We start from the raw sequence: 21,415 nt of genomic DNA, 5'->3' as shown, positions 1-21,415 counted from the left end.
ATACAGAAAGCTGTTCAAGCACATAAAAAAAAAAACATGATTAAACCAAGTTGTTGCCTTTGGCTTTTGCTTGATTTTATAGATTTTATATTGTCTATTTTCATTTTTACTGTATATACCTTCCTCTGCCTTTTTTTTAATTTCCTCTTTATCTTTTCTTCTTCTTCTAAAGCACTCTGTAACTTTGGTTGTCAAAGGTATTATATAAATACAGTTTACTTGTTTGCAATGCATAGAGGGTGGGAGGACTGCGGGGTAAATAGCGGCCCGGAGGCCTTTCAGTAATACTTCTATCTGCATATAAAACCAACAATATTATTGTGCAAGTGTTAATAAAGTTTAGTAAATTCCTATGTATTTTTATCTTAAAGTGGACATATTATGCTAATTTTCAGGTCCATACTGTACTTGTATTTTGGGTTTCTACTTGAACATGTTTACATACTTTAATGGTAAAAAAAAAACCGCTTTATTTTTCTCATACTGGCTGTGCTGCAGCACCTCTTTTCACCCGCAGTATGAAACACTCTGTTTGAGCTCCTGCCCCGCCCAGTCTGATCTGATTGGTCAGCTGGTCCACTGTTGTGATTGGTCAACCGAACCAAACTCTTTGGACTCTGCTCCAGCTCTGCTCTAACTAGCTTTGTTTGAGGGCATGGCAAACTAGCCGCTATACAGGAGCTATGCAAATGTATTACTTGGTGACATCACCACGTTACGGAAGAAAAGGCGGGACTTCAATCGAGGCGTTTCAGGCAGTTCAGGAGCAGTGTTTCTGTGGGGGGAGAGTAACTCCCTTTGGAGTGGACTTTGGGCTTTGTAACTTTGCAGACCTTTTACATGCACAAAAAACTATATAACACACTAAAGGAAAGAGAAAAAGCTCAAAAGCTTAATAGGTCCCCATTAAACTATTTTCTCAAGTCTTGCAACCTGGGAGTGGAGTAAAAAAAAAAAAAAAAAAAAATCATGCTAACTTTTCATTCAAGTATCAAATGGAAAAGTAACGTGCACCTTAATTCCTACAGCTGAAGTGTTGAAATGTTTATGAGGCATCATCAGTTACTCACAGCGATGATATCCAGCGTGTTGTTGCAGACTTTGCGGATCTCTGCGTTGTTGTCGTGCATCAGGTCGATGAGGTACGCTGGGGCTTCTGAGATCACGACTCAAGGAAAGAAAACATTTCATCCTCTCTGGGACGTCCGGACGCTGAAACAATCATTTGTCTGTCCTTAATCAATCGCAGGGGGAGAGACGGGGATGTGGTGGCACTGTGGGGAGGAACGACTGCTCCCACTCTTTCATTTCAAGACAAAGAGAGCGGAGACAGGTGCCCTGCGGCTGAAGGAACCGCTGTCTACATTTCCTGTGATGAAGTGAACACTTTCCTCCCACAGCAGTGCTTAAATCAGATATTCCCGTTATATTCTTCACGCAGAAAGAAAAACATCAATCAGAACGCGCTGACAGAGAGCATATTTGTAATTTGACACAAGCCGCCACCGACCACAACTGTGTACAATTACAGGCAGCTTAGAATACCCGGAGGGTTAAAAAAAAAAAAAAAAAAGGGGTTAAAGAGGTTGCTATGGAGATGCAGATGGGAATAAACAGTGAGGATGGATACAGGGCAGTACTAGGAGTTACCATAGGGACCTACACTAAAGACTGGAAATAAGAGTCATTCTGGAGAGCACCAGAGAGTTTCGCGTCTCTTAACATGTATCTCATCTAATGGGACAGAAATGTCTACTTCACTCATGAGCAAAAAGGATACGTGTGTCTATGACGATGACGTCCCTGGTAGCTTTGTGAAAGACCATCTGGTAGAAGACGTAGACAATCTGACACACAAACTCATCGTCCTCTTGTCGGGCTGAGATGGAAACAGGTAGAGAGGGAGAAGAAACAAACAAAGTGGATTACGTCATGTGTTTTTTTGTTTGTTTTGTCCTCCCCATCCTGAACTGTATTTTCAGATCAATCCCTGCTATAAAGAGCAACTTAACACCCCATTTCAAACACCCTCTGCACATACAACAACAACAAAAAGAATTATTCAAATGCATTTTGACTCGATTATATCATGTGACCCAACTGCAGTCGGTCACATACTCTCAATCCCTTTTTAACTTACAACTCCAAATAAGAGTTGCGTATGTAACTAACCTCCAGACACTCTATGAAACGGATGTATTTCCAGTTTGTGGTGCTCAGGAAGAATGAAATTAAACTCTCCGCACCGCCAACAGTTCATTTCTGTTTGCATATGTTTTGATCAGCTGGCACAGCCCAGATCAGAGTCAAAGTGTGACTTCAGGGTCGTGAAGTACAAGGCAATGTGACAGATTGTTTTGCAAAATTACAAAAATTTCTCCTGACAATGTTTCTCCTGAAAAATGTAAAGAGCTACTGTTGTAATGAACATAATTTAATGAATGTTAATATTGTTTTCTAACTCAAAAAAAAGAGAAATGTAGTATTGTGGAGATGTGGAGTCCAATGGGGCAGCAACATGATCATCTGAATACTCACATTTCTACTGGGCTAAAACAGAATTTTCCTTTAAACATTTAGTAAGAATCAACAAGATTAAACTACTGAGCCTTTTTACATTAAATCTGCAGTCAGTCACTTTGAGCAAATATGATAAAAAAGTATTTTTTTATAAAAATGATGCTATAAAACATTAGACTCAGACTTTTACTGTCAGTTAATGGGATTTATTTAAATAAGGTAAGCATAACTAGGTGGATAGAATACAATAGCTTTTAAAATAAGTATTTCCATAAAGTTGGGGGACTTGCAAGAGACAAATTAAAAAACAACAGTGAATATCTGTGTAGCAGAAGGCGAGATATCTTGACTTTTAGTCCGTAGTATTGGTCAAACTCAAAAACACTAGATCATATATTTCATAATGCTTTGGAAAGCTGTAGTACAGGAGTTGGTTCTTACCATTGAGCAGCTCAATGAGAGCAGGAATGATGCCAGACTTGGCCAACATGGCTGCACAAGAGTCGTCCATGGACACGGTGCCGATCATGATCACCACCTCCAGAATGAGGTCATCCTCAGCAGAACCTGACATCGGGGAAAAGTACGAGTTGAGTGGATGACTGGCAAAGAAACCCTCATTGATTGTCTCAAACATTTGGCCTGTGAATACCAGCAGAACAGAGTGGGGAGCTAGGGAAAACATCCATGTTCTACGACTACATGGGTCTACATCTGTCCGAACACACTGTGCTGATGGAGTTCAGTTTTTAGACTCTTGTGTCTTGATACCAATACAGTCTGGAAAACTATGCCTGGAGAACATAAGGTTATAAATAAAATGACTGTTTTCCATGAGATCATCTATTTAAAAGATCCCAAGTGGCTCATTTTAAGATCAATAAATGACTCATCATGGATTCAGTGGTGGATGAAAGAAGGCTGGAAGTTACTGAGGATCGCTCAGATCTCTTTGTGTAATCAATCAATTCTCAGACTATTGGAAATATGTGCTGGTGTCCTGCCCAGAACACCATCACCATGGGTATCAAAACTCAATATATTTTTAGCACTAACTGACATGTGGCCGTAGCAACTGGTATTGAAAACAAACTGAATGCACTCAACTCTCAATTTCAGGTTAGATTAACACTGTTCTTTACTTTTTATTTGATGCCACAATTAATTAAAATAATCAATAACTGTCAATTCTAGACAACATTTTTTGATTGGCTAGCAAAAAAATTGACAATTTTGGATTCTTTTGTTAAATGACAATCAGGCTTTATAGAAAAAACGTATTTACTGGTGTACTCCTCAAAGTCAAGTATCAGAAATCCTGTTCTGGTATCGGAGCTGAAACTATGTTAAACAAAAAAGGTCCATCTTTCTTCATGACAGTATATATGATTCAATAAAAACAAGAAGGTCGTTGTCATGGTGACTCTCAGCCACACTGAACACTGTATATCTAATGTAACTTTATACATTCATGTTACATTTTCCTTAATTCTTCCAACATTTTCTGTCATTCTTCACTATTTACTATCACACCATGCACATTAAATAACCTCAATATATTGCACTAGACTTTTAATTCTGCTTGAATAAAGACAAGAACTGAGGGTTAAGAGGTCAGAGGTCATCAAAGGTAAAGATAAATCCCAGACACTAAAGAGGGTCCTCTGTCCTCATATCATCCAGGACCAGTGACACTTCACTGATAGCGTGATGCAGGGGGGAGTAGTTAGAGGTTAAGACGGGGCATGGGAGAGACCTGGTCTCTGGTTTTAAAGGGAGATAGATGAGAGAGCCGTGGCAGGCTCATCCTGCTGGAGCTGCACGTTCTGTAACAGTGGGTTCAAAAGATCTTGCAAAAACATTTTCACCTTGTAGTGAAACACTCTCAGATGTTGCAGCTGATAAAGACCACAGAGGTCCATGTAGACAGTCTCACACACACACACACACACACACCTGGTTTGAGTCGGTCGTTCAGGTAGGGCACCAGGTTGTACTCCTTGAGCACCAGCTCCCAGTCCAGGTCGGGGATGGTCAGATTGGCCAGCGTGCCCAGACACTCGATCACAAACTCCTCTGTCTCCTCCTCACTGATCTGAGCTGCCAGGTCACCGACGTGGTCCTACCAGCACACACACACACACATACCCACATCGATGAGAGATTTAAATGAGGGGTGAAATAGACAAACCCAAAAAACTGAATTCATACAGATTTGACTGGTGTGCCAAATTCTCTTTTTGTCTTTATGCAACTCTTTGAGCGTTTTTTGCTGTTTTCTCTCTTTACCTTCATTTAGAGGCTTTCTAGCTACATGTTCTAGCCAGGCATGCCATTTATAGTTATTTTCAGAGTAAGGTAGGCTACTCAGAAATGCCATCAAAAAATATTTTTTTCCTGTATGTCCCCATGTTTTCACCACACAGTAAGTTTCTCTGTATGAAAGGATAGAGGAGAGTGTCAGTGAGATATAAGAACCAGGCTGATTGGACATTCTGAGCCATTGCACAGTCAAAAAATGTATTAATAAAGTTAATCCAAAGCAAATTTCCATGGATCTTGTGACTCCTATGTTTTTTCTTTTTCTTATTGAATGAGTACATTTGGAGATTGTCAAGGAGAGGTAAACATACACATTCTCAAAATTGTTTGTGGTGCTGGAAGTAGATCCCCTCCAAAATGTACTTTTTCAAATAAAAAATGACTTTTCCCTGCTTTATTTCTCAACGTTTCGGTCAACAAAGACCTTCACAGGGACATTAACATTACATTTTGCCAGATTTTTCCATCAGGGTTCCCATCATTCCTGGGGTAATAAAAGAGGAAGAAATGTAGGAACTGCCCAAGCCTAGTATTCAGACTTGAATTGATTAACCATTGTTCAATATATTTAAATTATTTTCAAATTTTTGCTCTGGCCTCTTCTCTAAGTATATACTTTTATTATTTCAATGAAATGTACTGAAACAAATACATATGTGACACAAAAAGACAATTTATTCTTTTGTCTGGTAAAAAATATGCTTGTGGATTTTTCATGCATGTTCAGTCCCCTTGGCCGGTGGGTCAAAAAGTTAATTTCGGACACTGATGAAAAGTCAATGTCTGAAGTTCTAAGAAGCACCTTTTATATGATTTCTAGCCACATTTATGGAGGTGTATTATTGGATTGCACATACAGCGATCACTGAAAAGAGTAGGTTTTGCTCAGTATGTGTATGTTATCTTTGATCAAACTGCACTCAAAGTAATCAGCTTCAGCACTACAACATTGTCTGATAAGAATCAATAACAGGTCATGACTGTAAAGTATAACTATAGAAATTATGAGAAATTTGATGAATATGCTCTAATATCAGCCTTAAAGACATCATTTCAAAGTTTCATTTTAGAACACAGGATGTGCTCCCTGCTCCTTTTTCAAAGATTATTTCGTCATTGTGCCTTTATTATAAAGGTTATGGTAGAAATTCAGACAAGAAATGGGGAAGGAGAGAGAAAGTACTGACCAGGAAGAGGCTCTTGGTGGGTCCGTTGTGCTGAGAAAGGTTTCTGATCATCTTCATCACCAGAACATCCTTATGCTTCACAGCACGCTTCATCAGCATCTTCACACCGTTGCCTAGGGCAACAAGGAGAAAGGAAGCAAAGAGGAAAAAGATTATTTTAGAACTTAACAACAAACTGTAGGGTGGGATAAGATCTCAACATGTTGCGTTTCTCCTTTCTATGGAGCTCATACCTTCACAGATGACCTTTGCGTTACTTTTGTTAGCAGCCAGGTTGATGCAGAGTGAGATGAGCTCAACGTCCAGCTTCTCCTCCCCGCAGTCAAACACCATCTTCATCAGCTGTCAGTCACAGGTTACAAATGTCAGTGAAACGCTTCATTAATTCATCTCTGAGATTCAAGATAAACTACACACAAATAGTCATATGTCCCTCGCGTTACAATAACTTGGCTAATATATCAGCGTATAAATTATTTTGTAGATGAACTTGGAGTGAATCACGACCACTCAGTGACAAAACTTGAATGGTGACATCATCTCGGTCAACCACGTCTGCTCTTCTGGCTAAAAAGAATTAGAAGGTAGATTCACAAAGACGAGAGACATTTCTTCACGCTGTGTTTGTGTTTGTGTTTGTGTTTGTGTTTGTAACTTGAAAAACCTCACATTTTTAAAAGAGCATCCCTGAAATCTCCTCCAATCATGTTAAAGCCAGACATCGGGGTTTAAAGGAGGGCGAGGAAAAGAAATCAGAAAATGTTTTTTAAAAATACGATTGAGTTAAAAAGAGAAAGAGTGTTAGAGATGAAGGCAAGCGTCATTCCCAACCTCCCAAACACCCACCACCTCCTTCCCTCCCTCTGTCTGTCTCTCCTGCACTGATTTAACATTAAACAGGAAAAGCTTTGAGCTGAGGGGGGGTGGTGGTGGTTCAGAGGTGCTCTGCTTCCCTGTGAGGAGTCAGGAATCAGAGAGAGAGAGAGAGAGAGAGAGAGAGAGAAGGGAGAGAAAGGCTGTGCCGGGCCTGGGTTAGGTATCACATACCAGGGGCCCCGGACCCCAAATCAGCTCCGTCTAGACTCTCTGGCACCTGCCTCTGCTTATTTACCACAGACAGCCACCGGAGGCCCAGCCAGGGCCCAACGCCACGCTGCAGTCCGACCAGCGCAGCCACCTCCCCCCCCCCCCCCCCCAACCTCCACCTCCACCTCCACCTCTGTTCCTCTCCTCCCTCAACTCCTGACATCCCCAAAACCAGCACCAAACGGTGACCCCATTAAAAGCCCGAGAAGGGGAAAGGGGCAGGTCAGCCACTGTAGCCTGGGAAAGTGATAAAAGAGAGGGGTCTTAAAAGTGCTAAATAGGTAGAGAGGGGATAAAAAAGGTGGGAAATGGGGTGAAGCAGTTTGTTAAGGATGTATTTTTACAAACAGGACAGACGGAGGGACATGTAGATATCATATGGGGAGTTTGACTTTGATTTTGGGGAAAATGAGGGTGGATAAAGAAACTAAATAAAATGAAAATGGACCACTGAAACTGAGACTATGTCCACACTGAGCTGACTAAATTTTAAAACACTGTTTTTGTATGTTTTCAAGTTGTTTTCGTAAAGATCTCCGTCCACACTCTAACACCTTAACAACAGGAAAATGTTTAAATCTCTTCTTCTCAGTCGAAAACAACTAACTCTTCATCACAGCAAACATCTGGTGAGCAGTGGGACGGACAGTCTTGTGCTCCATCACCACCTATACTTTAGAAAATTCAATTCAGGTTTACAGTTTTTTTCTGTTTTCATCACACTGAACAAGTATATAGTAATTATTTAACCAAAGCTTGATAAATAGATGCCCCATGTTCACCAAATGAACAGTAGATCCTGTTGCGCTGCAATGAAACGTCAATCAAATCACTATTTTATGATCATCTCAGTGTGATAAAATCAATATTAATATAGGTTTATGTATGATCGGCTACATTGGCAGTTTAAATGAGTGATGACAGGCAGGGCTGTTACTAGGATTTTAAAAATATCGACCTTAAGAAAGAAAAAAACTCAAACATTTTTAGATTTTACTTTTACTCTTAACTTTTCAGTTATATCATCTGCAAGTTTTCTCACTCTACATTAGTGCTGTCAAAAATATTGACGTATCGATACTTCGATATTTGAAACGATTTCAATGCTCATTTTGCACAGTATTGATACACGGGTACCAGCTGCGCTTTCTGCTTTCTCTTCTCTACGATAGCAAGTTGACACACATACACACATACGGCTATTTAACTTTTTTAAAAAATATACAATTTTATGCCCTCAATGTTGTGTCAATTTTTCCTGTGGTATCGAAAATGGTATTGAATATCGATATTTTTCAACATATTGTATTGAAGTTAGAAATGCCAATATCGTGACAACACTACTCTACATTATCATGTTGCCAGGTGCTTTATGTAATTCTGGTGGAAAACACTGAATCTTTTTTACCCTTATGTATTTATTTACTTATTTATTCTTAAAATAGTCCAATTTTATTCAAATTATCAGAATCAGCTTAAAAAAACGTGTTTAATATGTGCATAACTGTAGAATGTAACTCCATGTTATTAAATTCCCCAAATAAAGAGAGTTATCTTCTTAATTACTGTCACACAGCCTCTGACTTTGATAGAACTGGCATGTCTTCTATGTTTTCCAAAAGCTTTGTTTTCCTCATCAATACTAAAACACAAGACCCGATGTTGAAGATATTTTAGTTAAGATTTTCAATAGGGCTGTCAATCGATTCAAATATTTAATCTTGATTAATCGCATGATTGTCCATAGTTAATTGCAATTAATCGCACCTTTTAACCTGCTCAAAATGTACCTTAAAGGGAGATCTGTCAAGTATTTAATACCAATAGTATTTAAACAATTTCTTTATTATTATTATCGCGTTAACTCTGACAGCCCTAATTTTCATATTGATCCACTCCAGATTATTGGGACGAAAGGTCAAACTGGAGAGAAAACGATGCAACTTCACATTCAGTGTGGACTTAATCTGAGGAAAAGATGGATGGATAACATTGGAGAAATAGAGGCAGAAGAGGGTTGGCGAGGGGAGAGTGAGCGGGCCTCGGGGCGGGGTCGGAGGTCACATCCTGGTCATGCTGCTAGCCAGCATCCTTTCTACCACGAGGGGAGCCTGGGGTTCAGATCTGCTGCTGACGTGACCTTCTGAACAAACAGCCGACTCTCGCGGCCACATCTGGCCGGCATTTACACCCAATCTCAACAAACAAACACAACGCACATTTAGCTAATCGCCGATGATGAGAGGAGCGACTGACCGGGTCAACTCAATCAGGAGGGAGTGGAACTCGACAGAAATGTTGTGATCGAAAGTTGAAAGAAACCAGCCTAAGGGGGTTTCGAGCTTCAGCGGTAAACTGAATTTACATGATCCCAACTCTATTTCATTTTCCAGTTTAGTAATGCTAATTAAGAGGTTAATATGCGGAGAAGACACAGAAAAGCATGAAATGGCGCGAGGATGTTTTCAGGAAAGAAGAAAAAACTGAGTTGTCATCACAGCGAGAGCGAAGACTGAGCAGCAGTCCTCTGGTGGTTTTTGGTTCCAGATGTGGCGCGCGTCCCTCCCTCTCGCTCTGTTTCTCATGCATTAATTCCCGGGTGCCGTTAGCTGCCGATGCCAATGTGTCTGTCTTGGTCTGCTGGCGGCGTACATTAGCCAGTCTTACCTGCGGTATGCAGTCTGTGTCGGCAAACATGGACTTGAATCTGTCGTCCATGCTGATGTGGTACAGAATGCACATGCTGAGCTGTCTCTGGGCCTCGTCAGCTGCAACATAAACACAGGAGGAGGAGGGAAGTCAATGGATGAATGAGTGGTTGTGCCGTAACGCTCCGCGGGATGCCAATGACCACATCTAGGAGAGCGCATGTGTTTTTTGAAAATATTAATGAGCTGAATGGCCTTTTTAACAGCGATTCCTGTTGGAGGTCAAATGGCATTCGGTGCGGAATCAGCGCCGGTCGACTGCAGTTTCTCAGTTTGTCGTGTCTCACGGGCGGCTAACCAGAGGAAAAACAATATTTAAAGGTTAAATGTGGAACTGCAGCAGGCTACGGAGTGAAAAGGAAAGCTTTTCATGCTGCTTAAAGGGACAGTTATCCAAAATTGCAAAAAAAAATTGTTTGTGCAGGTTTTGACATATCCAGATTTCTGTCCCAAAACAATGGAAGGGAATGGAATTTAGTTTGTGCTTCTCAAAACATTTATGGATAAGTCTGGCAATAATTCTATATTTTCTTATTGTCAACAAATTCCATGTGTAGAGCCAAACCAACAATGAGTGTATTTACTAACAAGTATTGTGTGTATCAAAGCCTGATATCTCTTCTTCCTGTGCCATAGAGCTCCATTGTTGTCCAAAAACTATTAAAAACACATCAGTTGGCCACACTGTAGCACTGGGTGACATGTTCCTTTATTACCATGAACACACACACTGTAGTTTATTTTGACTCAATCTCACATATGTCGTGCTGCTGTGCCAAATACACAATAAAGCACCAAATGTGGATTCATCCGCCGCTGAAAATAGTTCCCAACAAATGCACTATTTCCTCCTGTTTGAGTAGCCTTTTTATTAAAAAAAACTACACATCTGTGAGGTGTTTTTAAAGATTTACATCTTCAGTAGGGACCAATGAGCTTGGTGTCTGACAGCCATATAGACAGGAAGTCATGCAGTACAGCCTGTTCTCATTCCCGGGGCGACAAATACCAAGGCTTTGTCACGGCCGTGGGCGTTTGATACTGCCGCACAAGGCACCCTTTAGCGCTGGTATGCGACGCACCAGGTTTTCCATTAACTACAATGTAAAACCATCCACGGCAGCAGTAAACGCTCAAGGAAAGTGTTGTGGTGACGTAGTTTAAAGAGCGAAACAGGCACACAGGGCAGGCGGGTGGGAAAGGAGGTGGATGGGTCCAACAACACAGGGCTTTCATCCAGGAGACTGCTGTTCGTTTCCGGTGTGTTAAGTTTCACTTTCACTTCGCAATCAGCTGTTTGTTCGTGTCCCGTGTTCACAACGTCAAGTCACATTTTCAATGTACAAACGTAGTAATTTTAAGCCCAACAATGTTGTTTTTTTCCTAAATCTAAGTAAGTGGTTTTGTTTATTATATAATTTACAACATTAAGCACATGTTTACTGTGACTGAAAAGTGATGCAGAGGGGTCTAACAAGCGTCAGTATGTGACGAGTTTGGATGAGCGGGTGTTCAGTAGTATTAAGAGACAAACTAACAAGTTGTTGGTTTGGTTCTGCACATGTGATTTGTTGACAATAAGAAAACCTATAGAATGATGCCAGCCTTATTTTAAAAACGTCTCTTCTCCCTCCAGAAACAGTGACCCAGTTAATAGTTCGGATACTCCACAGACCTCACTGTGAACAGACTACATAGGGACCATTTCTTCGGTAGAAAGCAGTTCCAATGAAAACTGTGGACAGTGAGGTCTGCGGATTATCCAGAGGAACCAGGACACTGTTTGTGGAAAGACATATTCATGTTGAATTTTTTTTTTTTTAAAGCTGCATTAATAATTTTTCTGCTACTTAGAGGCAGCGGAACAAGCTGAAAACCTCAAAAAGCAACGCCTTTTACATTACATACAGTCAATCGATCCATTGTTAATAGTAAGATATTGATTAATGCAGCTTTAAATGATGAATTTTAATCATGTGAGACTATCATTTCTATTCACCTCCATTGTATTGTGGTGTATCCAGAGATTTTCAGAGTCAAATAGACCATAAAGCAGGGGATGCTTTAGGGCGTGGCTACCTTGTGATTGACAGGTTGCTACTACGGCGTATTCCGGTCTGTGAGTTGTCCATGTTTTCGTCTTACAACTTTAACGCTTTCACAGTGTGTTTTCAGTTCATGAAAGTTAATTGTTACATTTTTGGTCTTGTCCTCGTGTGTCACGTCTGGTTGAAAATAACCATGATGGCGACGGCCTAAAGCCAAGATGGCGATGGACAAAATGGATCTAAGAGATATATCTCAGAACTTAGACAAATAAAACCACAGCTATCTGCATGGATAGATGCTGCTAGAGATAAGAATATAATATATTTTTTTTTTTCGGAATTTGGGTGAACTGACCCTTTAATATTAATCCAATAACCTAAGTAAATTCCCTGTCAGTATAGTTTTGTGAGCTTATGGAGCCTCAGCAGCAGCATGGAGGAGATAAAGACAGAATGGATTGAGTGTTAGACTGTCAGTGAGCCCAGGACCTTTATGAGTTTGACCTCTGACCACAGCTGGGGGGCTGGAGGCCTGGAGGAGGAGCCAGCCGGGGAGAATTAATAGAGTTCAGACCAGAGTTTGACCCGGGAACTTTTCATTAAGAGAAGTGTTAAGAGAGAGGCTCTTCACTGGACCAGAACCACCGACAGACCTCCTGTAATGCCCACCAAAGCCTCCAAAGCCCCAAACAGGTCCAGTTAAAGCTGGTCCCAGCCGTGTTCGGTCACTGGCCGTACAGGGAGCCTTATCGCTCGAGTATTAGATCCAGATGTGCTCAGTGAAGCCCTGGAATCGCAGGAGGGAGAGACGGCTTCCAGCTTTAATTGGGAAAACAGGAGGAAGCATCAATTTTACTGCCTTTAATAAGTTAAAGTTACGCTGCTCGCTGCTCTGGACCTTCCAGCGCAGCCAGCGATTGGCCGGAACATGTGCTTCTCATTAGCGATCCTTTACCTCAACCAATACCTTGAAACGCACATGAAAACAACCAAGCACGCACATACACACACACACACACAGAGGCAATAAGCTTCTCCAGACCTCGCGGACTCCCTCACTTTGCTGGTAGGAACATGGAGGATCCTTTATGGGCGAAGAGAGAGATCCCATTAAATGTTCAAAACACTGGTAGGGTTGGGGCAGGAGAGAGGAAAAAAAAGGTGAGGGGGAGCTGTTAAGAATTAACTAGACTGTTCGGGGGCAGTTAGTGGGCGAGCTAAACTCCAATTACACCCCAGCCTGATTTAAAACCGCTCAACCTTCGTAAAATTACACCCGCACACATTAAGGAGGCGTCTGGGCTCTCTTTGCGGACAGCGGCGCTCCGTTGTTATTGCATTTTCTGGATAAATAAGCAAGCTGGGTTTTGGTCTTTGGAGACATCACGCACCACATAACGGGGTAAAATGCTCTTAAAGAGGACCCCACCCCCAATCAAGTCTCCTAATTTGTGTTTTGCAGTGTAATGACAGTCAACATGCTGATGGCGTGAGTGGCAATGCTGGAAATAAGCAACAAATTACTGGATTTCATCATTAACACATCTGTGGATTATTCTTTTTGATTAACAGATTATATATATTTCTTATATAGATTATTTCCAAATTATGTCCAAATTATTTGTTTTGTCAGACCAATAGTCCAATATATTTTTCTGCCATTTGAAAAGCTGAAACCAGAGGATGTTTGGTGTTTTTGCTTAATAAATAAACTAAATACTTAATTATCAGAATTGTTGTTGATACATTTTCTGTCCATCAACTAATCAACTGATTGTTTCAGCTCTAGCTGACAATGTCATATCTAATAATCTGCCAATCCTCTTTTATTAATTAATCAATTAATTCTTTATTCTATAATAGTGGTACCCAACAAGGGTCCCAAGATACATCTGATAATGAATTTAAGGGATAAGAGAGAAAGAAATATTTGTTATGTTATGGTGTTTTGGACATACGTGTGCAGACATCACTTATGGTCTATGTGTGCAGTCAACAGTGTAATAAATGTTGTGCTTTAAGGCCCTGATATACTCCAAGAGGAGGTTTTGTTCATACTCTTTAGTGGATGTCATCATACTGTAGGTAAGTGTGTGGGGGGCTACGCGTGGATGTAAGGAAGAAGTCTGCATCGACTTTCACAGGCATGAACAGACACGAATTTTCCACCACACAGACTGGGGCTGCACAATTAATCGAAATTGTATCCAAATCACAATATGGCATACTGCAATTTTCAAATCGCGGGAGGCGCTATATTAGGTAAAGGCAAAATGTGTAAGAATGCCGTTTTAATGTAAATGTTGTGGTGCTGCAGAAATGTCCCGGCCGACACAACTATTCTACAGACTTAAGAAAACATCACACCATAATAATTTTAACATGTTTTTTTCAATGAAAATGAGAATAATGATGTAAAAATTATCATTCCCTCTAATATAGCAAATCATATCGCGATTGCAATATCCGTCAAAATAATCGCAATTCGATATATTTTCAAAATAGTTCAGCCTTAACGCAGACCCTCTAAACTACAGCATGTGGATGGAGGACATAGAGTTTAAGGCCAGAAACCTCTGAAACCACTAGTCTATAAAATGTCAGTAAATAGGGAAAAAACGCCATCACAGTTTTCCCGAGTCCAAGTGACGTATTAAGATGTCTTGTTGTGTCCGACCAAACGCCCAAAACCCAAAGACATTCAGTTTACTGTGATATAAAACAGAGAAAAGCAACAATGATTGGCGCTTTTGCTTGATGAATGACTTAAACGATGGTCTGATTTTCAAAATTGCTGATTAAGTTCTGTTGATCAACGAATCACCAAATTGTTTCTGCACCAGCTGTTAAACAGAAATGAATAAATGAATATGCAGCTGACAGAGAAATCTACTTTTTGTTGAGTTCAGGTGGTGCTGGAATGGATCTAGTGGGAGGTGATGATGACAAGTGGAGGCTCCCTTTCCACTTTCATCTTATCATCGGGGGTCATGACCCCGGGTCAGGTCTGGATGGAGAGAGTGGAGGCCGACGCAACCCGCCCCCTCGCTGTCTTCTCTCTTTAGAGATAAGACCGGAGTCCTCATGCCGAGTGTGTCAGTTGAAAAGAGGACAGTCGGCAGTGAAGGCAGATGATTAATGACACATCGCCTGGCATACAGAGCGCCATTACACACAAGCGCAAACACGCAAACACACGCAAACTCAACGGTGTCAAAACTGTGAGCAGCCGTAATATTTCAGTGTTAAGTTATATTATGTGTGCGCCTCGCTTCCTGTATGAGCAACCCCCAACCCGCCGCTTCCCCCGAAAAAACAGCCCTCCCCTAAATCTCTGAAGACCTCTCCACCTCTCCGGCCTGCTCCTGCAAAAACAACATTTGTGCAGAGGTTCTGGCATGTTATTCTAACAAATATATTATATTAATTATGCGCCGTTACCCGAGCCTCCCCTTGAGAGGCTTCAAAAGGCCCTGTCGGAGATGCTTCTGACCGTGTCGCACGACCTCGCGGATGAGACGACGCGACCGATCGCACGCTCTGGAGCTTTTCGGGAGGCCACTGCTCTAATGGACACCAGAGGCCGGGGTTGCTGTGGAAAAGCTGCACCTGCACATACGCCTCGGTAATAAATTAGAGGCTGGATGAGCGTTTCTTGTGACACGCGTCTGTTTCTGTCAGTGAAAACTTGAAATAATGGTTCCCCTGATACAAATACGTACAGTGCAACCTCAGTCGTAAACACACAATGAAACATTAGATACACATCCACAGAAACAACCACAATCAGTGCAGGCAGTCAGATGGATTACCGAGCAGCGAGGAGACTCTGGGAAGGAGTCCTGTCTGGACCATCTGGCTGCGCAGCGACGTGTCGAAGGAGAGGTTAAGCAGGAGGCGCATGTTGGTGCTCAGGAGCTCCTCGTTCTCGCAGGGAACCAGCCGAGCCAGCTTCTCCACGGCAAATGTTTCAGCCTGCAGACAACAGACAAAAAAAAACATCCAGGTTCAGCTCCAGAAGCACACGGACGTCTGTAATAACGCATATTACTAAGAAATCCAGGTCTACAACATAACTTTACTCAACAGTATGACATGTGGTTCACTACATTTGTCTTGACGGGTTCACATTTTACACAGCAATTGTTATTTAGTTGATATTTCTGTATTGGCAGTCTCCAAGGAACACCATTTCCCGAACCCTCAAGATCGTCATGGATTAAGCTCGACAGACTGAGGCCAGTTTCTTAGACAGCAGAGGTTACAGCTGAAACATGTGAAAGCTGACATTTGAAGAGAGCGTAGTTGGATATCGTGGATGAGGGAGAACCAGTTGATTTTATTTTACAATATGCACGCTGCCATGCTGGAAAGATTTCACAGGAGAACTAATTAACTGTTTAGTACTTTATTAAAATCACAAAGGTTTCAATTTGTAATAGTACGTGCTGCAGTAGATACTAATTTATCTAAGAATATGGATAGTAAACTCCAGGAACATCACTTTTTCCTTTCAGAAAGACTGATATAAGAAACGAGAAGCTAGAAGCTAGTGGAACAGAAGCTAGGCAGGACTTTGTTTCTGTCTACAGCTGGTCTTCATTTTAGCACTAGTCTGGAATAAAGAGTTAATTGATTTAACTTTGTGTATTAATAAAGCAATATTACACGAGAGAGTGAGCTTTACCGTCATTATTGGCACGACAGTGACGCTAACGGACCTCGGCGGTTCGGAACTACTTGTTGTATATTAAAAAAATACAGATCTAGAGGTTTTCATCATCCCAGTAAGCATTTTTAGTAAAACATTAATAACTAGTTACTTTTGTACATAAAGTATTTTCTTAAATTACACATACTTTTGGCAAATTGTCTGTTTTTGGTTTGTTTTAAAAGTTTCTTTTTAACTGAATTTTATTGATAAATGATATTTAAATACCAATCTTATAGTAGCTAACAGTGCATGCAGCGATTAAAAATAGATCCACTTTGCCCATTCATCATTAATAATAATCCAATAATAATATATACACAAACATATATATATATACTCTGAAAGGATGCATTCTGCATAATTAATCATTTTGCTTTTGATAAATCAGTACATTTAGCTGATTATACTTCTGTACTTTTACTCCAGTAAAACTTTGAATGTAGTATTTTTACGTCGCATTCTCCCCTGAGTGAAGGATTGGAATACTTCTTCCATTACTGGTTGTATGTATGCGCAACGCTGAAGTACTGTGTTGTATATTTGATTATAATTCATGGCAAAAACAATTTATTTCCATTTTGATATTAAAAGATTATCAAGATAATGTAAAGTAATGGGATGATTTTGTCAAAAGTTCTAATATAATAATTATTTATACTTTATTTTCTATCTGTAAAATCTTGCCTTTTCCTTTTTTTTTTTTTTTTTTAAACCTGGCGTCCAGCTTGGAGAAGGTTCACATGACCTACAGGCAGGTGGAGGTGTTGAGCTGATGACACTGAACACAACTAGAGACTGTTGACTCTTTAGGGGATCACTGATGTGTGAAAATGCGAGCAGCGCTGTAGACTACGTGCTGTCACTGTGACCGTCGGTGTGACACGGCGGCGCTCGTCAGTCCGGCCCTGTCTGTTAACATGTCTGTCTCCCCTCTCCTGTGGTCTCCCCGCAGCCAGATATCACGGTGACGCAACCTGCTCCCAGTTAAGGAACGCACTAGCTGCTACTGTGTGCAAAACCAGCTCCAGTCGCACCATCACAAACCAGACCACGAGCAGCGTAATCAACTGCAGCCTGTGTCAATTACCACCGACATCCCCCTTCCATTAGTGACAGCAGCAGGAAAATAAACCTATCACACTCGTGTTGAAGTCTTATCTGATTTGGAGGGAAATCACAACATGTTTGCTGAGTAAATAAAACCTGATGACACACAGCATCATTAGGTGATCAATTAAAACATCCATGTCCTTAAATGGAAACCCCCTTTTTCCCTTGTGTGTACGGATATACTCAACTGAGTCAAAGTGTTGAAACCACTATTTTCCTGCTGGACGCATGCTTGAGTGGGTCCAAATGCCCTGAAGGGTTCTTTAATCTGAATCAAAGATACACTGAGGGGGAAACAAGCAGATAAAACCAGTTCCTAACCGGGTCTGGCTTTGATAAAGACCCACAAACGGAGCGAGATTGGAACCAGGTGGGGCTGGATTAGGGGAAAGGTTCCTGTACGAGCTCTGCGGGACACGTGGCCAAAAAAGCAGACCTTCTAAGCATTTATTAAATTGAAATTTGATAAGCGGGGTTTCAACTGGCATTTCTACAGGGGAACGGCTATTTGTCCAAAATGACGTTGGGAGTGTTTTACAGAACAAATAAAGAATGATTGCTTCCTCTAAATTTGACTAATTGAGTTTAAATGGCTCCAAACAATGTTGTTAAAGAGCACATTCATTAGACGTGAAGACGGTCTAATTTAGGAGATTGACTCAACACGCAGACGCCATGAATTTCAAACAATAAACAGTTGGGCTGAGCTAGTCCAACAAGCACTTAATTAAATCCAAAATGTAGTTGATCCAAAAGTAGTTTCTAATAACTAAATTGCAGGATTATTTTCTTATTTTGCTTAACAAATCCATGATTAATGTCATGTTTGTTGAGGGACGTGAGAAAAAGTGGGTCAGAATTGTGTAATAATTAACCTGTTTAAAATGCAGAATACACAACCATCCTGCATTGAAAAATCAAAAGAGAAAAAAAAAAGAGTAAAACAAATATTTAATTTTCATGTAAACAAATACTGAAAAGCAAAAAAGTGAGCAGTAACAGCATGTGCTGCTCTAACAGCCTCCACTCTTATGATTTCAGGCTTTCCACCAGATTTTGGAACTTGGCTGCAGGGATTTGCTTACATTTAGAGGTACAAAATGATGTTGGGTGATCCGGTCTGTTCATCCCAAAGGTGTTGGTTGGGGTTGAGGTAAAAAGTTAAATCCGCTACGGGGGCCAAATCCTCACTGGCAGAGGCCAAAATATCTCCGTTGTAACTTCTGATTTTGCACAGTGTAAACACATTTGTGACACTCAAGAAAGTTACAGTAGAAAAAGAGCCAGGCAACCGTAAGTGTTAATTTGTGATATTGGGCTATATAAATAAAATTGACTGCTGACATGTCGCGCTTATTTCTGGAGGACATGCAGAAGTAATGCTCTGAGGGAACGTGGGATACGTGGGGAAGCCATCATGCCCATGTGAACACAGTTTGAAGCAGGTACAGTGTCGTGCAAAAGTATTCATCACCCTTTGGTGTTTTCCCTATTTTATTGAATTTCAAGTAATGGACAAAATAGTCAAATTTGGTGAAGTGAAAAATCAATAAATAAATTTTAAAAAAGGAGGTGTGTGCATGTTTTCACCCTTTTTGCTATCAAGTCACTAAATAAGATATGTGCTACCACCAAAAAAGATAAATTTGGTTTTATTCATTTTGTATATTTATTCTTATGTTGAGCACTTTGAATTGCCTTTGCGTTTGAATTGTGCTTTATAAATAAACTTACCTTACCTTGTAATAATGGATTTAGTGGCGCTCTGTGGGACGTTCAAAGTTTGGTATATTTTTTTATAACTCAACCCTGTACAACAACCTGTACTTCTCAAAAACTTTTTTTCCTGACCTGATTGGAGATCTCCTTGGTGCAGACTCTGGGACCTTTCAGAACAGGTGTATATATATACTGAGATCATGTGACACTTAGATCGCACACAGGTGGACTTTATTTACCTAATTGTGTGTCTTCTGAAGGTAATTGGTAGTACCAGATCTTATTTAAGGGCTCCATAAGAAAGGGGGTGAATGCATATTTTTTTAAACAAGTTTTTTTTTTGTCATTTCACTTCACCAATTTTGACTATTGTGTGTAGGTCTGTTACATGAAATCCAAATAATAATCCATTTACATTCCACGTTGTAATGCAACAAAATATGAAAAACACCAAGGGGGGTGCAAGGCACTGTATATATCAGCGCTCTTAGTTAAGATGAAGAAGGAAAAGGAGGGGAGTGTATTAACAGTGTAACACCTCCATCCCTCCCTGTCTCACCATGTCATTCTTGTTCTCCAGGAAGATGGAGAGCTTCTTCAGGAAGGAGACCACCACCAGCAGCAGCTCCTCGTCTTCCCGCTCCAGGATCTTCACCAGCATGTGGACGATGTTCTTGTTCCTCATCTTCAGCTCTGTGCGGGTGTCTTCGGCCAGGTTCAGCAGCAGACACAGAGCAACTACACGGGTCAAACACGGCAGAGACAACAGGGTCAGCGTGGGAAACACAAGCTGGTGTTTCTGTAAGCTGTAACTCACTTATATTTCCTCACTGTTGTTTATCTTTTGTAAGTAATTTCTGATTTAATTTAGTTTTTTTTGTGCCTCTTGAGACAGCAACACACAATTAATTTCATCACCAATTAATCTGTCAATTATCTCAAAGAATGATCAATTAATTGTTTAGTCTATAAAACAACAGAGCAGAGTCAAACTACCCGTCATAGTTTCCAAAAGCCCAAGAGGACATCTTCACATGTCTTGTTTTGTCCAAGCAATAATCCACACCTCAAAGTAGGGCTGTACCAAATGTCGTTTTTTTTTTTACATTCAAGGTCTATATTGAGGTTTTTGAATAAAGGGGGAAAAAGATTTTTGTGTTATTGTGGTTATATTAACGTAATTTATGATGCTGTTAATAGGAGGTGCGTGCCTCCCTTTGTGAGCGGCAAGAGGGAGAAAAACAGTTTTTTTATCGCAGTGAAAATATTGTTTTTGAAAGGCTAAATGCCAACAAATATGGATTGAAGCAGAATCTTCCATTAGATAAAAACACGTGAATTTTAGTAATGATTACATCTTTCTTTTTTCAACAAATTTTGACTTTTGGACTTTACAACACTCGGATTTATTGGAAATGTTTGGATCACACGATTTGAAAACCATCTTACGCGGCCTCCACTGGAATCTAATAATTCTACAAATAATATCAGTGTAGCCTGATCTTTATCTGCAACTGTGCAAGATGCAAATACCGCGTTTGAACAGAATGAATAGCCATGCAAAAAAGCTGCGCAGCATTTGAATTTCGATTAAGAATTTGAATGACAAATGTTATGAATGAAGCTTCGAACTATTTTGTACAGCCCTACCTCAAAGACATTCAGTTTAAAATGATATAACAGAGAAAAACAGCTAATTCTCACATTGGAAAAAAATTCAGCCAAACCTATCCGATAACTCTGGAAACTTTGTCGATAGGCCTTTTTCACGGAAGACATTTCGACATGTTACAACAGGAAAAGCACAGGTGTACATAATGAAATTAATGATGACTGAATTCCATTTAGCGGCTTTGATTTCAGGATCCAGGTGTTGTGCATGCTGATTTACTGTCACTTTCATTGGGACAATTGAATAGACCAGAACCTGCGTCAGTGTTATTAGTTACAACTGTGCTGTTCACACTATAACAAGTCAAAATGTCTGCTGAGAGAAAGGCC

The 21,415-nt window shown here is 40.5% G+C and overlaps 1 protein-coding gene across 1 annotated transcript in view; it reads right to left on the bottom strand.

Annotated features, from left to right (window-relative positions):
• kifap3a (kinesin-associated protein 3a) overlaps positions 1 to 21,415 on the bottom strand; it is a 38,926-nt gene that overhangs the window by 9,734 nt on the left and 7,777 nt on the right. Inside the window, exons 9-17 of the mRNA XM_037769949.1 lie at positions 19,974 to 20,152; positions 15,684 to 15,846; positions 9,783 to 9,883; positions 6,263 to 6,371; positions 6,030 to 6,142; positions 4,477 to 4,642; positions 2,962 to 3,087; positions 1,781 to 1,879; positions 1,071 to 1,156 (exon numbers count right to left, since the gene is read on the bottom strand). Coding sequence (XP_037625877.1) covers positions 1,071 to 1,156; positions 1,781 to 1,879; positions 2,962 to 3,087; positions 4,477 to 4,642; positions 6,030 to 6,142; positions 6,263 to 6,371; positions 9,783 to 9,883; positions 15,684 to 15,846; positions 19,974 to 20,152 — 1,142 coding nt within the window. The remainder of the gene's footprint in view (positions 1 to 1,070; positions 1,157 to 1,780; positions 1,880 to 2,961; positions 3,088 to 4,476; positions 4,643 to 6,029; positions 6,143 to 6,262; positions 6,372 to 9,782; positions 9,884 to 15,683; positions 15,847 to 19,973; positions 20,153 to 21,415) is intronic.

This window comes from Sebastes umbrosus, chromosome 5 (assembly GCF_015220745.1).
Source record: "Sebastes umbrosus isolate fSebUmb1 chromosome 5, fSebUmb1.pri, whole genome shotgun sequence".
NCBI lineage: Eukaryota > Metazoa > Chordata > Actinopteri > Perciformes > Sebastidae > Sebastes > Sebastes umbrosus.
Note: the sequence above shows the minus strand (reverse complement) of the source record. Positions and strands in the feature narration are given on the sequence as shown.